The following is a 13,651-nucleotide window of genomic DNA, read 5'->3' on the forward strand; positions in this document are numbered from 1 at the left end:
GCTTTCTGCACACAACTTTTTACATCATCCCAGATAAACGCAGAGCTTCTTGGTATCATCGAATCAGCTGGCATCGACACTACCAATGAAGTAACTACAGTCAGTGCATATACAGTAGCTTATACAGCATGGTGTTGGGTGGGAAATGACTGAAAAAGGATAAAAATCATGCTAACAACAACAACAACAACAACAACAATAATAATAATAATAATAATAATAATAATAATAATAATAATAATAATAATAATCTGTAGGTATGCTGTGGCGTGGCAACAGGAATTCCATAAAGATCACGCACAAAATCCTGTCTTAAGTTGTTCCGCAGTCCAGATGTGCGCCTCCACAACACCCCCACGCAGCAACGTGAACATGCAGAGCTTCTGCAAGAGGAGACGTGTCAAGTCAGCCACAAACAGCCTGGAAACCAGGCAGCCCCAGCAGTCGCAATAAAAGCTCTCCCTCCAAATGGATTTATTTAACAAACTCCCACAGTCTGCGTGAATTCTACACAATCGACACATCTGTTCAAAAGAATGCATGAACGCAACTTCCCGTGGAATACAAGGCAGAGCATTGGAGCTTTGATTTGCAGTTCTGACTGCATTTATTTCAGTATGTACTTTATGTCAGTGATTCTGTCAGGTATTTTCTTAATTCATTGTTTTTTTTAAATTCCTTTACTTTTTTAAGTCATGAACCTATACTCACAATTACTGGGGTAAACGATTTCACTTAAATTGCATTTAAGTTGATTAAAAAGCTCATTATATAAACATGTAACTATGTTCTAGCAAACATGACAGCTAATTGTTGGCACACTGCAGTTTCATTATTATATTAATAGTATTATTATATTCCAGTATTTATATAGTATCAATCGTATTATTATAGTAATAAATATGCAATAAGATGTTACTCTACATAAGGTGATCACTTTGTGTTTGTGTCTAATTTGATATAGTATCATGTCACAATGTATACAGCAATCCTATAGTATAGTATTGTATAGTATAGTATAGTAACTATACTATACTATACTATACTATACTATACTATACTATACTATACTATACTATACAGTGAATTTTCTTCTGTTCAACTCAACACTTGTACTATGCTAAAAATGTACAGTACTATGTTACTTAATTATATGAATTTTGTGGTTTACTAGTATTATACAATTTAGTGTACAGTATACCCAATAATCCAATCATGGTAGGCAATGCAAACATATTATGCCATTGTATACAATGCTGTGTACAGCAGATGGAGAAAGTATAAAGCACTATAGTATAGTTTAGTATGATTTAACTGGACACCATTGTTTTATTTTATATCTTCCAACAATTTTTCATAGTCAATAGAATAATTGGATAGCGTTCTAGTAAATCATACACTGTATGGAGCTAACTATACTAACTACACACAGCTCTTAATATGCTAAACGGCACTCATACAGAGTATGATATAGTATGGTATTGTGAAATAAAAAAAAATAAAAAAATAGAACGTGCTTGGTTGTTTTGGTTTGGTTTAAAGCTCTGACCGGAAGCTGGCCGCCTGCACTCCGTGTAACTTGACCACTGTAGGGGAAAAAACGGAGCAGAAGAGCGAAACATGGCGACTTCGAACAATCCGCGGAAATTCAGCGAGAAAATCGCTTTACATAACCAGAAGCAGGCAGAGGAGACGGCGGCGTTTGAGGAGGTGATGAAGGACCTGAGCATTACGCGGGCAGCCAGGGTGAGGACACTGCTTTTCTCCTGGCTCTGTGCGCTTTGTTGAGGGGGAGCTGTCAGCTGGAGGTGGGCTGCAGAGCGCGGCGGCAGCAGGAAGCAAGCAGGCAGCCTGGCCAGCCATGGTAAACAATAACAAACGACATTCAGAGCAGCTGGAGCCTCGCTCTCCCTCCGCTCGCTGCAGACGGGGCAGGCGGGAGATCCCCGTCCCGCAGGGCTCATGTGGATTGTAGGGGCTCCAGTCTAAAGAAAACTTATTGTATGGATTCAGCTTTGCGGGAGCGCAAAGCTGAGGGGCGTGCGCCTATCTGACAGCGCGCGTCCAGGCGCTGCTGTCCTCCTCGGGTCTTGCTGTCTGAGCACAAATACATACTTAGTGAAATCTAAATGAATATGTTTACTGAAGTAAAGGATTTGGGTTTTGCCCCATCGCCTGCATGGATGCCAGAGACATTGGCTGTGTGTGCGCATGGACGCGGCTTAGCGAACTTGTCTAGTCTGGCGGTTTCCTCGGGCCTGTGTACTCTGATACATGAGTGCCATGTAACGCAAAATATGAAAGCCGTGAGATTATGCGAAATTTAAGCCTCACAGCACAGGCTTTCAGAACAAATCCGGCGGAGAGAGGCTGGGCTGCAGCGGCTGAGTGGAAGCAGGGTCCTGACCGCTGCTACAAATATCATGAGGCTGCAGCAGGTCAGGTAAAAGACCAGGGGACACGGCTCTCATTGCTTTCCCTCTCTGTGCCTGTTATGCTGTGATATAAAAGATTCAGATCGGCCTCTTGGCCTCCTTTGGAGCATGCGATCCTCGACCACAGAGTACTGGAGGTGTTCAGAGACAGAGAGATACACTCTGAGGTCAGAGGCTTATTAAAATACACTCTTGATTCAGGCGTAGTAATTGTTATTATTAGATTTTCTGCTTCCATGAGCTAAGTTAATTGACTGGGGATGGGTTCTCCAATGGAAAACGGAAAGGGAGGTCCCTTTTAAATAAAGAGTGGTTACGTTTGGCATAAATGAATGAAGTTTGTTTCAGATACATACATAAGTACACCTCTGAAGAATACACAATATCACCATAGACAGAAAATTTTACAATTAGTATCTGAAGAAGGAATAGGCTGAAGCACTCGGCTTGTTGACGCCTATACCATAAAAAAGGAATAACCAAGAATATCATTACTAAAAAAGAAAATAGATAAATATCACAATTAGTTTATGAACATGAACATCTTAATTATATTACATTTAAATCACCTGGCAAAAAAATAAACATTTATTAATTTGCATTTTAACATTTTCTTAAACTGTGACAGCGATGTACATCATTTCATTAAGGCCATTTCATAACTTCACACCAGAAAAAGAAACACATCTATTTTTTTATATTAGTCCTTACTTTAATAAGTAATCCTCTTAAATGATATTGTCCTTTTCTTAATTTAAATAGATTTTGAATACAAATAGGAAGACATTTATGTACTACTTTGAAAAGCACTCCCAAAATTTGTGAATATACAATATCTGAAAACTTTAAAGTAAAGGATTTTACAAATAATTCAACAAGACACTACAACTAAGTTGTTTCATTCCCAAAACAGCAGATGTGGGCCAGAACTTTGCAACTCTTTAAATTAAATCCAGTTGTTGTTCAGATGAAAATTATGATTTGTTTTCCTCCACCATTAGCTCCATCAACTATTCATTTACTGGTATGTGTGTTTGCAGGAAGACCTTAACACTTTATATTTATTAGTTAGTCTACTGTAAGTCAACATTATTGCATATTGCAGGTTCTCCTAATATGACGCAGACCTAGTTTGCAGCTTTGCCAAACTCTTTCTATTTTCAGGTGATGAATTGAACTTTGCTCTGAGAAGTAATGTAGAAATTACATACAGCGCCTTACAAAAGTATTCTTATCCCTGCAAAGTCTGTATATTTGCACTGTGCTCCTGGGACCAGTTTACCTTTCAACGCTCCTCTATTCTCCTCCCAATGCTGTGTGGACAGAGACACTGCTCCTTTGTCTAGTTTGGTTTTCTCCACCTTATCTTTCCCCATTTCATGTCGGTCGTTTTTGCCAAATCCAGCCGCTTTATACAAGCAGGCAATCCCAGTAAAATGCTGACAGTTGGTAGCACGTCAAAATCGAATAGATCAGGGATCACCAACCTTTTTGAAAATGAGAACTACTTAATTGGTACTGTGTCATATGAAGGGCTACCTGTACTGACCTTTGAACTAAAGAGTCAGAGCTCACCTTAACTTCATGACATATCAACATGTTTTTAATGCTTTTAAATCTATGTAAATACAAGTATGATTAAAAGAGAAGAGCAACAGATTAAAATAGCATTTAAATGCATCTCACTGGTGGGTTGTACTATTTTTATAACAGGCTTGAGGACACCACAAGTGGTCCTTGGGGGCTACTTGGTGCCTGTGGGCACCATGTTGGTGACCCCTGGAATAGTATAATAGAAGAAGTAGTAAAATGACCAGTATGGTCAAGCAAATCAAAATGACGATGAAGATGTAAATAAGGTGCGTTCCAACATTTTGATGCGATGTGACAATTATTTAATTTAGCTGAGTTTCTTCATTATGTCAGATTTCTCAATCCAGTCTAATCGGTCCATTTGTCTCCTTTGATTACTGGGAGCACATTTTGTTGGTGCTTGTTTCTTGTACTATTAACCAATCACAGCTCCTGAAGAGAGCGTCACACCTAGCAACAGGGTCAACCACACCTAGTAACGGGGTCAACCACACCTCCTCTCTAAGATAAAACTTTCTGTCGTCTCCTTACTCACAGTCGCTCTCAGCAGCGATCTGAATCACTCTGAAGCTAAAACTCCTACGTAGGAATTTTTAGATTAAGTTAGGAGCTCTGAAAGGACTCTGAGAATCTGTTTGAATATGGGGTCTTGTAGAAGAAGTTCACCTAGCCAGAGCTACAATGGACTGGTTTAGATCAGTGATTCTCCGGGTCCTATAGGGCCAATGTCATTCATGTTTTAGATGGGTCTGTGCTCTAGCAAAGACCCATCTAAAACATGCCTGATGATTTTTATTACCTCCTCAGCATGCAATCAAATGTTACAGGAGTCTGTTAATCTCCAATTAATTTAATAGGACAGTCATGTGGCTACAGGGAACGGACTGAGAACCGGTATTTAGGATCAGAGCATATTGAGGTGTTCAAACGGTCCCATCAAAGTCCACACCTAAATCCAGTAGTACAGCATACTGTCTGTATCACATTTTTCTCGGCCCCATAGGGGACATTTTTCTTGCAACCAGGTGAAAAACATAAAAACACAAACAGACAATTATTTTACAACATTGGCAAGAAGAGTAAAGAAAGCAGCAGGTAAAATATTAGCTTATGCTGATATTTTCCCGCTTTCTGTATTTTAAAGGCTCACCAAGACTTAAAAATAGATGTTCACAGCCCCTCTATGTCCGACTGATGGAAAACAAGATACTGCCAAAGAAGAGTGGGTAAAGCACCCCAAAAGAACTGTAGCTGGAATAACAGTGAAAGGTGACTCTTAGAGTATTGGCCTAGGGGACTTAAATATAAAAACAGACAGACTGGAGGGGTTAGTAGAAAAAATGAACACCAGAAAATGTCCTGCTACTGGAAAAAGTATTTATTATTTCCATCTAAACAAGGGTTTAATTAAAAACAAGTTGATTCTTCCCCACATTTGCTGTTTTGGGAATAAAATAATGACCACGAGGGACCTAATACAAAAGCACACAAGCCTGATGGGTGTGAAAATCTAAAAACACTTTGTAAAACTTTCTTACTTATCCGATGTTGTTCTTTCTGTTTGCAGCTACAGCTGCAGGACACAAAGTATTTGCAGATGGGGTCGAGCCGTGGGCAGTACTATGGAGGGTCTCTGCCAAATGTGAATCAGGTTGGAAACTGCTCTGCTGACGTGTCTTTTCAGGTAAGACTTTACTGGTATATACCTACATTTTACATATCTATGGATGGACTGTTTAAATAGATGAAAACAAAGTTGGGAATTGTATACATCTTGGTGTAATGTTTGTGTGTTAATAAAGTGAAACTGGGGCATTTTTACTCTTGGTTATCTAACCAGTAGGAACTCATAGCGGCCCATGCCTTGAGGTGAGGGACAGGGGTAGGAAGTGTATTAGCTTTGTGAGATAAAACAATCCCAAACGGAACTTGAATTCACAAGTAATCCTGTAAATTCATGGCTTTATAGTACTTTCCTTCTGTTGACAGATGATAGCTGTGGTTTTCCAGTGTTTATGTCATTTAATAGCATTTTATTGCCATCTTTCTTACTTTATTAAACCCAAAAATGTTCTATATATTGCTCTTAAACATAAGACGTTTGTTCACTTCGTTAACTAAATTGAATGAACAGACTTTTTCCTGTCAAAACATTTTCAATAGATCTACTGGTTATGGTTTTCCTAAGACTTGCTCAGGGCAAGTTAGCCTTATCCTGACTTATCCTGAGCAAGTCTTTAAGCTGTCTGCAAACAAAAAGAGGTTTTATTTAGAATAAACCTAACTATACAAAATTACAGTATACTCTGTGCTGTCAGAGCCTCTCCCAGTAGTAAGACAGTCTTAAAAAAGGGATTTTTGGACTAAGTGTATTACTGACACAAGACTTCGCCCCTATGTGGTTACATCTGTTGTTCTAAAGTAGAGATGAACAGGCTGTAGTTGGGTGAAGAAGCCAAAGCTTTGTGTGGATATTTAACAAAATACACTTGGAATAAATTTTAGTGGATTTTAAAGATGAAATTAATTTTAGCTAATGTCTGTCTTTGTGTATCATGTTGTGTGCACGTAGAAAGAAACTCAAAGAGACATTGAAGCAAACTTTTCTGGGCAGTTTCAAAATACACTTTGGACAGAGGTTTATACACAATCATCATAGGTATGAATGGCCGGTTAAATTTGGAGCTTTAGTAATGCATGTCAGGGGGAGTCATTTGTAGATGCAGCTATAGGGTAAAGATTATACATACAGACATAATATAAGTTAATCAACACAGATCAATGGCAGGGTCCACAGAACATAATAAAAACTCATAGACAGGTAACTGTAAATTGTTAACGTTGGGAAAGTCTTTTCTAACTAACTGTAGATTCCAAGAATTGGATGAAACCATCAGGTCATGTTTTACCACTTAGGCCAGGTCTAGAAGTAGAGCCAAAGTATTTACCTCAAAGGAACTTGATGGGAACCTTTCAACAGAACCCAGTGATTATTAAGTGTTAAGCCTTCCATGAACTGGAAACTCCAGTAATACCAGTGTCATTGTCTACAGTGGAGAGAGGATCCTGATCAAGGCAGTCCTTTCTTTAAAACTGACACCTTCGAAGTTGACTGACATTTGTCAGCCAAATGCCTACTGAGAACCTTTTTCTGGTCAGACGACATATGAGCCCATTTAGCAAATGGTTCATGCTAGAAAGTTCATGCCTTCTTTTGGCCATCTCAGTGGGCATAGGATGTTTAGACTTAATCTGCTGCCATTACACCTTCGAGTCACCAAAGTGAGGCATTGGCAGTGCCATTAATGTTCACTCCTTTTAGCGTCGACTGGCTCTGAGGCCTAATGGTTAGATGTAGCAATGACTACACCACAACCTTGTGCAAAGTGTCATTTGATGTCCCCCAATCATTTCCCTTAACACACATTAGGTGGGACACAATGAATTGAGCAGAAATGCAAATAATTGTTTTATGTGCTCAACACATCGCTGAACTAAGATAAGATAGGACCTAATTACGATAAACTCACAATGGCAAAATTCATCCGTTACATCAGCTCTTGTCAATAGTTAAGAAATATAGAACCAAGAAGCAGAGATGTATGGATAAGATAACTCAAAGCAACAACAAAACAAAACAACAACAACTTAATATGTACATGCAGACACATACACACATACATATACACAGACATACATGTCTGTGTATATGTATGTGGACAGGAGGTGAACATGCTAGAATGGCAATCATTGTAAGTAGAATTGAACAATCTAACAGCAGTGAGGATGAAAGACCTATGGTAGCGCTCCTTCCTGCACAGAGGGTGCCTCAGTTGGCCACTAAAGGAGCTGGTGAGCTCCTCTACAGTCCAGTGCAGTGGGTGAGAGATGTGTCCACAATGGATGTGAGCCTGGCTAACACCCCCCCCCCCCCCCCCACACACACACACATATGTTTTAACCTTTAGAATAAGATGCCCAACGCATATTTATTTGCACAGCCCTCAACATTGACCTAGTCAAGTTTATCACCTCACCTCCAGTGGTTCTACTAAACAGGCTCAATTCATGAAGGCACTCATATTGTTGGAATATTTTGAGATTGATTGGAGGCTTCTGAACAGCCAGCAGCACCTACAGAGGGGCTCAACGGGGACGAAAGTGAGGGTTTTAAACTTGAGAACACTCTACCATCTGTCAAGCAAGGTGCTGATAGCAAAATGCCTGGGAGCATGTATGGGTTCTTTGCACAAAATGAATGTAATAATCATATCCACACCTTGAAGTTGAAATCAAAAATACTCCTTATCATAAAGGGACTCCAAACACAGAAGATCAAGAAAACAACCACTCAGATCAAAACAACAAAGGTTTTAAGGACATATAGTGAAGAGACATCTGGTGTTTTCCTGACTGTGGATAATTCGTCTCACAGGTGCAACAAGGATACAAAATGACTTAATATTCTGGTGGGAAATCTATTTGCTCTTGAGTAGTTCTTTTCTTCCTCTCCTGTCGTTTTCAGACGTGTCACTTTTACTACTTAGATAGAAGTATAGATACCAGGGTTTAAGAACACTCCAGTAGAAGTTGAAGTATCAAGTCAAGCTTTTTAACTCAGCTATAGTATATACTATAGTATAAAAGTGCAAGTTTCACAACTACTTAAAGTATAAAAGTAAAAGTAATTGAAAAGACTGTAGTGGGAGAAAAAAATATGTTTCTAAGTAGAACATGATTGTGCGGCTTGGCTAAAATTACCTAGAATAGGAGCATGGCCTTGTCAACAAGGATCAAAGACGTAGCTTGCATGAATACGGAGAGGTAAGCCAAGTCCTTATCTGGGGATTTGTGTATATTTCTGAGCCCATTTGTATAATGTTCCATCTGTTTGGATAAGAGGAAATGTACAATAATATCAAACTTATAATAGCAAACCGTTATTGCTTTTTTATTCAAACCTTAAAGTTTTATGTTGTATGAAAAATTTACACTGCTTGGCCAAAAAAAGTCACCACCTGGATTTAACTAAACAAATAGTTACAAGCCTCCCATTGGATAATTACGGCATGGGTGATTATGTTTCCACTGGCAGCAAGTTGTTTAACCCCGACTGGTGCAATGAGTTGCTTCTCATTCCTTAAACAAACATGTGGAACGACACATTTCATGGTCATGGAAAAGATGTCAGTCTGTCTCAGAAGGATCAAATCATTGGCATTCATCAAGCAGAGTAAACATCTAAGGAGGTAGCAGAAACTACCAAAATTGGGTGAAGAACTGCCCAACGCATTGTTAAAAACTGGAAGGATAGTGGGGACCCATCGTCTTCGAGGAAAGAATGTGGCAGAAAATAAAATCCTGAGTGATCGCGATCGGCGATCACTTAAATGTTTGATGAAGTCAAATTGAAGAAAGACAACAGTAGAATTCCGGGCTTTGTTAGTGAAAGCAAGAACATTTCCACAAGGGATTGGGACAGAACAGCTGTTTGGCCTTAAGAAAACCACTAATCAGTTTCAATTTGCTAAAGAGCGTAAAGACTGGCCTCTGGAGCAATGGAAGAAGGTCATTTGGTCTGATGAGTCCAGATTTACCCTGTTCCAGAGTGATGGTGCATCAGGGTAAGAAGAGAGGCAGGTGAAGTGATGCTCCCATCATGCCTAGCGCCTGCTGTACATGCCTGTGGGGGCAGTGCTATGATCTGGGGTTGCTGCAGTTGGTCAGGTACAGGTTCAGCAACAGCATGAGCTCAAAGAATGAGGTCAGCTGACTACCTTGCTTTTATTGTTTGTTTGTTTTTCCTGTATTTTAATCATTTAAAGCACTTTGCATTGTCTCTGTACTGAAATGTGCTATAGAAATACATTTGCTTTACCTTGCCTTGACAACCTGAATATACTGAATGAGCAGGTTATTCCATCAATGGATTTTTGTCCTCCCTGATGGTACGGGCGTACTCCAAGATGACAATGGCAGGATTCATTGGGCTCGGATTGTGAAGGAGTGGTTCAGGGCGCGTGAGACATCATTTTCACACATGGCTTTGGCCACCACAGAATCCAGACCTTAACCCCATTGAGAATCTTTGGCATGTGCTGGAGAAGGCTCTGTGCAGCAGGCAGACTCTACCGTCATCAATGCAAGATCTTGGTGAAAAATGAATGCACCACTGGGTGGAAATAAGTCTTGCAACATGGCAGTAGCTTATCGAAACAATGCCACAGCGAATTCCTGCCGTAATCAAAGCTAAAGGCGGTCTGACAAAATATTAAAAAGTGTGACCTTTTTTTTCAGGTGGCGACTTTATTTTTGGCCAGGAAGTGTAAATAAATAATTAAAAGCCTCAAATTAAAGATATTCATGGTCATGATGAATGGGTATACAATTCTCATTGGAACTGTGAGCTTTAAAGAGAATTGAGATTTTCCTTTTCTCTGAAACCAACAAGCAAGAAAAGCTGCTAAGAAATTGGTTAGATGAACTTTTACCATAGAACAGTACTACATAACATCCTTCTCTCTTTATGAAAGAATGGATAACATGTCTCTCTTTCACCCACATTTTAAGAATGGCTCGCTCAACATATAGAACATTTTGAACTAAACAAATCACACAAGCATCCAAAAAAAAAAAATCAACAACGTTTCTCTGATAAACCTCTGGTATTCAACTGATGGATCTAGTTTCAAGGTACTTTTTGCTTTTTCTTTTATTTTATAATTCATTTAAATTTCTTTGCATATATATTTTTGCCATGAGTCACATTATCTTCTCCACTTCTTCTACAGCCAGTATGTGCTCAGAGGCCTTATTTCATTTCTGTTGGCAAAGATCAGTAGAACGTGGGCCAAACACACCTTACCTCGGCCAACACAATGCTTTTGTAAACTCATGACTTCATGGTTTAGGGAAAGCTTTCATTCATTTACACAGTAACTCCTTGCTACTTCATTATCCATGCAAGTCTCTTAGGAGGAGAGGATAATGTGCATACAGTAACTGATTCAGTTGGGATTTTTAATCGCTAATGTTCTGTCATCATCTCTCAGAATTCAGGGCTTGACACTAATAGATCTACGCGGCACCACGGATTGGTAGACAGAGTCTACCGTGACCGGAGTCGCATCACATCGCCCAATCGGAAACCCCTCTCTATAGACAAACATGGACGCCAGATATCCTTTGAAACTGTCTCAAGCCTGTGATACTGGACTTTAGAGTCGACATGTTTATAATTCACAGAAGCTTTGCTTTCTCTTTCCTGAACTCAGAATCTACCCAGTGCAGCGTACCTCATAACACAAAGCAGCAGGAATAGGTTGGAAATCTTACCAAAAATTGATGCTGTTGTAAAACATAATAATGCATTTCTGTTTTTTAAATAAAAAAAATGGGGATAGGTTTAATTTTTAAATCAAACTAGACAACAACTAGATCTGGACACATCTAACAAAATTTGAGAAATAATAATAATTTAGAAATTGTTATCAATGTTATTAGTGATTGGTCACAGGGTTAAGATTAAGTGTCATGTTAGGTTTAGGTAGGCATGAGTAGGGCTGTGTGATATGAAAAAAATTCTATCACAATATTTTTCAAATCGATATCGATATATGTCATTATATTAAATAAAGCACTGTTTTTTGTCACTCATTAAAGTTTCCTGGTACTATTAAGTGAGATTCAGATATATCATCTGGTTCTGTTTTATTTTAAAGATTTACAGCACAAGTGACTATCATAAGGCATGACGCTAGAGAAGACAATTGTACGAGTATCCAGCTGAAAGTATACTGTCTGCAGTGGCCAGATGGAAGGATGTCAGCAGTGATCACAGAAAAGAACTGTTGGTACTTGTCAGTTTAGGAATGGTATGAAAGCCATTTCTAAACAATTTAGGATACAGGTACTTCACGCCGCGCAGACAAAGCGTTTTTTTTTCCTCAGTTGAAAGAACCAAAGAAAGTAAGCAGTGTTGTGGGGCGTGCTCGTCTCAACGAGTTGGTTCATGTTAAACTACTAGGCAATGATCTGAGAAACTGCACCAAAAAAAACAAAAAGAAAAACTAAGAGCTATATCTGACACTGCAGGCCCCAGATAGCTAAATATTGACACTCAGTTCAGACCAGATCCAGTTCAGTACAATTGAGTCCAAATGTTTTGCTTTTTTTAAGTTTGAAGTAATCTTTTAATTTGAACAACATGTTTCTAACCTGGCCAGCCAGACTGATAATGTGTAGCACTGTTACACATTAACAGGCAAGGTTAACAGTTTTTTTACGGACAGAAGTAATATTAATATTTTAGATTGACCCAGCAGAGTCCAGAGTTTAATTTGAATAAAAAAATCCAAAAGCTTGTCACCTATTATAGAAAGGTTTGATTGGTGTAATGCCTAGAGAAATTATGAAATTGATTATTTAAATGGGTATAAATAACCTTTAACAGGCCATTTTTTTAATCAAACTGTAATTATAAAAACACTGTTTTATTTTTTTATTGATTCACCTTCTACATTATTTTTGCTCCTGAAAGAGGCTAGTCTCATTTGCTATCAGAAACCTGGTTAAATTAAAATTAATTTTAAATAAAAAAAATTAGGAAATGTGAATAATTTAGGCTCAACTGTATTCAATCAGGTTTGGTCTGTTGCAAATGAACATGGCAGCAGTATTTTAGTTTGCAAAGCTGCAACTGAACAAACTACAAAAAGTATTTTGTCCAGAAAAGACTACTGTTGAATGTTGCACATTCTGCTGCTCTGCGCTGTATCTTGTGTGTTCTTCTTCTTCTTCGAGCTAAAAAAAACCCTGATCGGATTCTTTCTTTTTCTGTTCCGATAAATAAAGAGAGTTGGGTGTACTTACATTTTACGGTTTATGTTTTGGATTAGAAGTTATAGAGGAAGTTAAAGTGTGCGTAGTAAGGAACTGTTAGCAGATATCCATTTTCATTCTGTCTTCATGAAACACTGTTTGAAACACGCCAAGTCTGTCTTCAGATGATTTTCTTGACCTGAAGTCTAACATTGACAGCTGTCCATATGGCTCAGTGTATCTGTCACCGCCTCCTGATACCAGTTGGAGAAGGTAAGACTGTGTGGCCCCAACACAGCCTCCTGCTCAGTTCCACATAGTTCTGTTTCACTCTGTGCCTCATATATACCGTATCTTCCTCTCTTGTGAAACGGTTTTAGGAACAAAACTGATGATAATGAGACTATTTGCACACTTTCCACCTCTGCAGGAATGTTTGTCTAATAGATTCATGCAATCGCACAGTGTTTTAGATCATCCTGTAACCTGACTATCTGCCTTTTTGACTTGAGCATCCATTAACTTCAACATTCAATTTCTGCTAAGGACTATTTGCACACTTTTTAGCTTCTCTGAGAGAATTTGTCTGACACATTCATGCAATTGCACAATAGTTCACAGTAATTTCCATCGTTGTGTAAAGTCACTGCTATCTGTGTTTTTTGACTTGAACATTTACATCTTATCAGACACTAAGGACTATTTGCACACCCTTTAGCTTCTCAGAGGTGTTTTAGGTGCGTTCGACTTGAATGTTATGTTTTGTTTTGTGTGTGTGGTTACATAATGACAGTAAAGATAAT

At 38.7% G+C, this 13,651-nt stretch overlaps 1 protein-coding gene across 5 annotated transcripts in view; it reads left to right on the forward strand.

Annotated features, from left to right (window-relative positions):
- Positions 1–1,582: 1,582 nt before the first annotated feature.
- crtc1a (CREB regulated transcription coactivator 1a) overlaps positions 1,583–13,651 on the forward strand; it is a 37,130-nt gene continuing 25,061 nt past the window's right edge. For all 5 annotated transcript variants that reach the window (XM_021322085.2, XM_021322087.2, XM_021322086.2 and 2 more), the window contains exons 1-4: positions 1,583–1,746; positions 5,596–5,712; positions 11,081–11,206; positions 13,060–13,121. In XM_021322085.2, coding sequence (XP_021177760.2) covers positions 1,621–1,746; positions 5,596–5,712; positions 11,081–11,206; positions 13,060–13,121 — 431 coding nt within the window. In that variant the 5' untranslated portion in view covers positions 1,583–1,620. The remainder of the gene's footprint in view (positions 1,747–5,595; positions 5,713–11,080; positions 11,207–13,059; positions 13,122–13,651) is intronic.

This window comes from Fundulus heteroclitus, chromosome 6, assembly GCF_011125445.2.
Source record: "Fundulus heteroclitus isolate FHET01 chromosome 6, MU-UCD_Fhet_4.1, whole genome shotgun sequence".
Classification (NCBI taxonomy): domain Eukaryota; kingdom Metazoa; phylum Chordata; class Actinopteri; order Cyprinodontiformes; family Fundulidae; genus Fundulus; species Fundulus heteroclitus.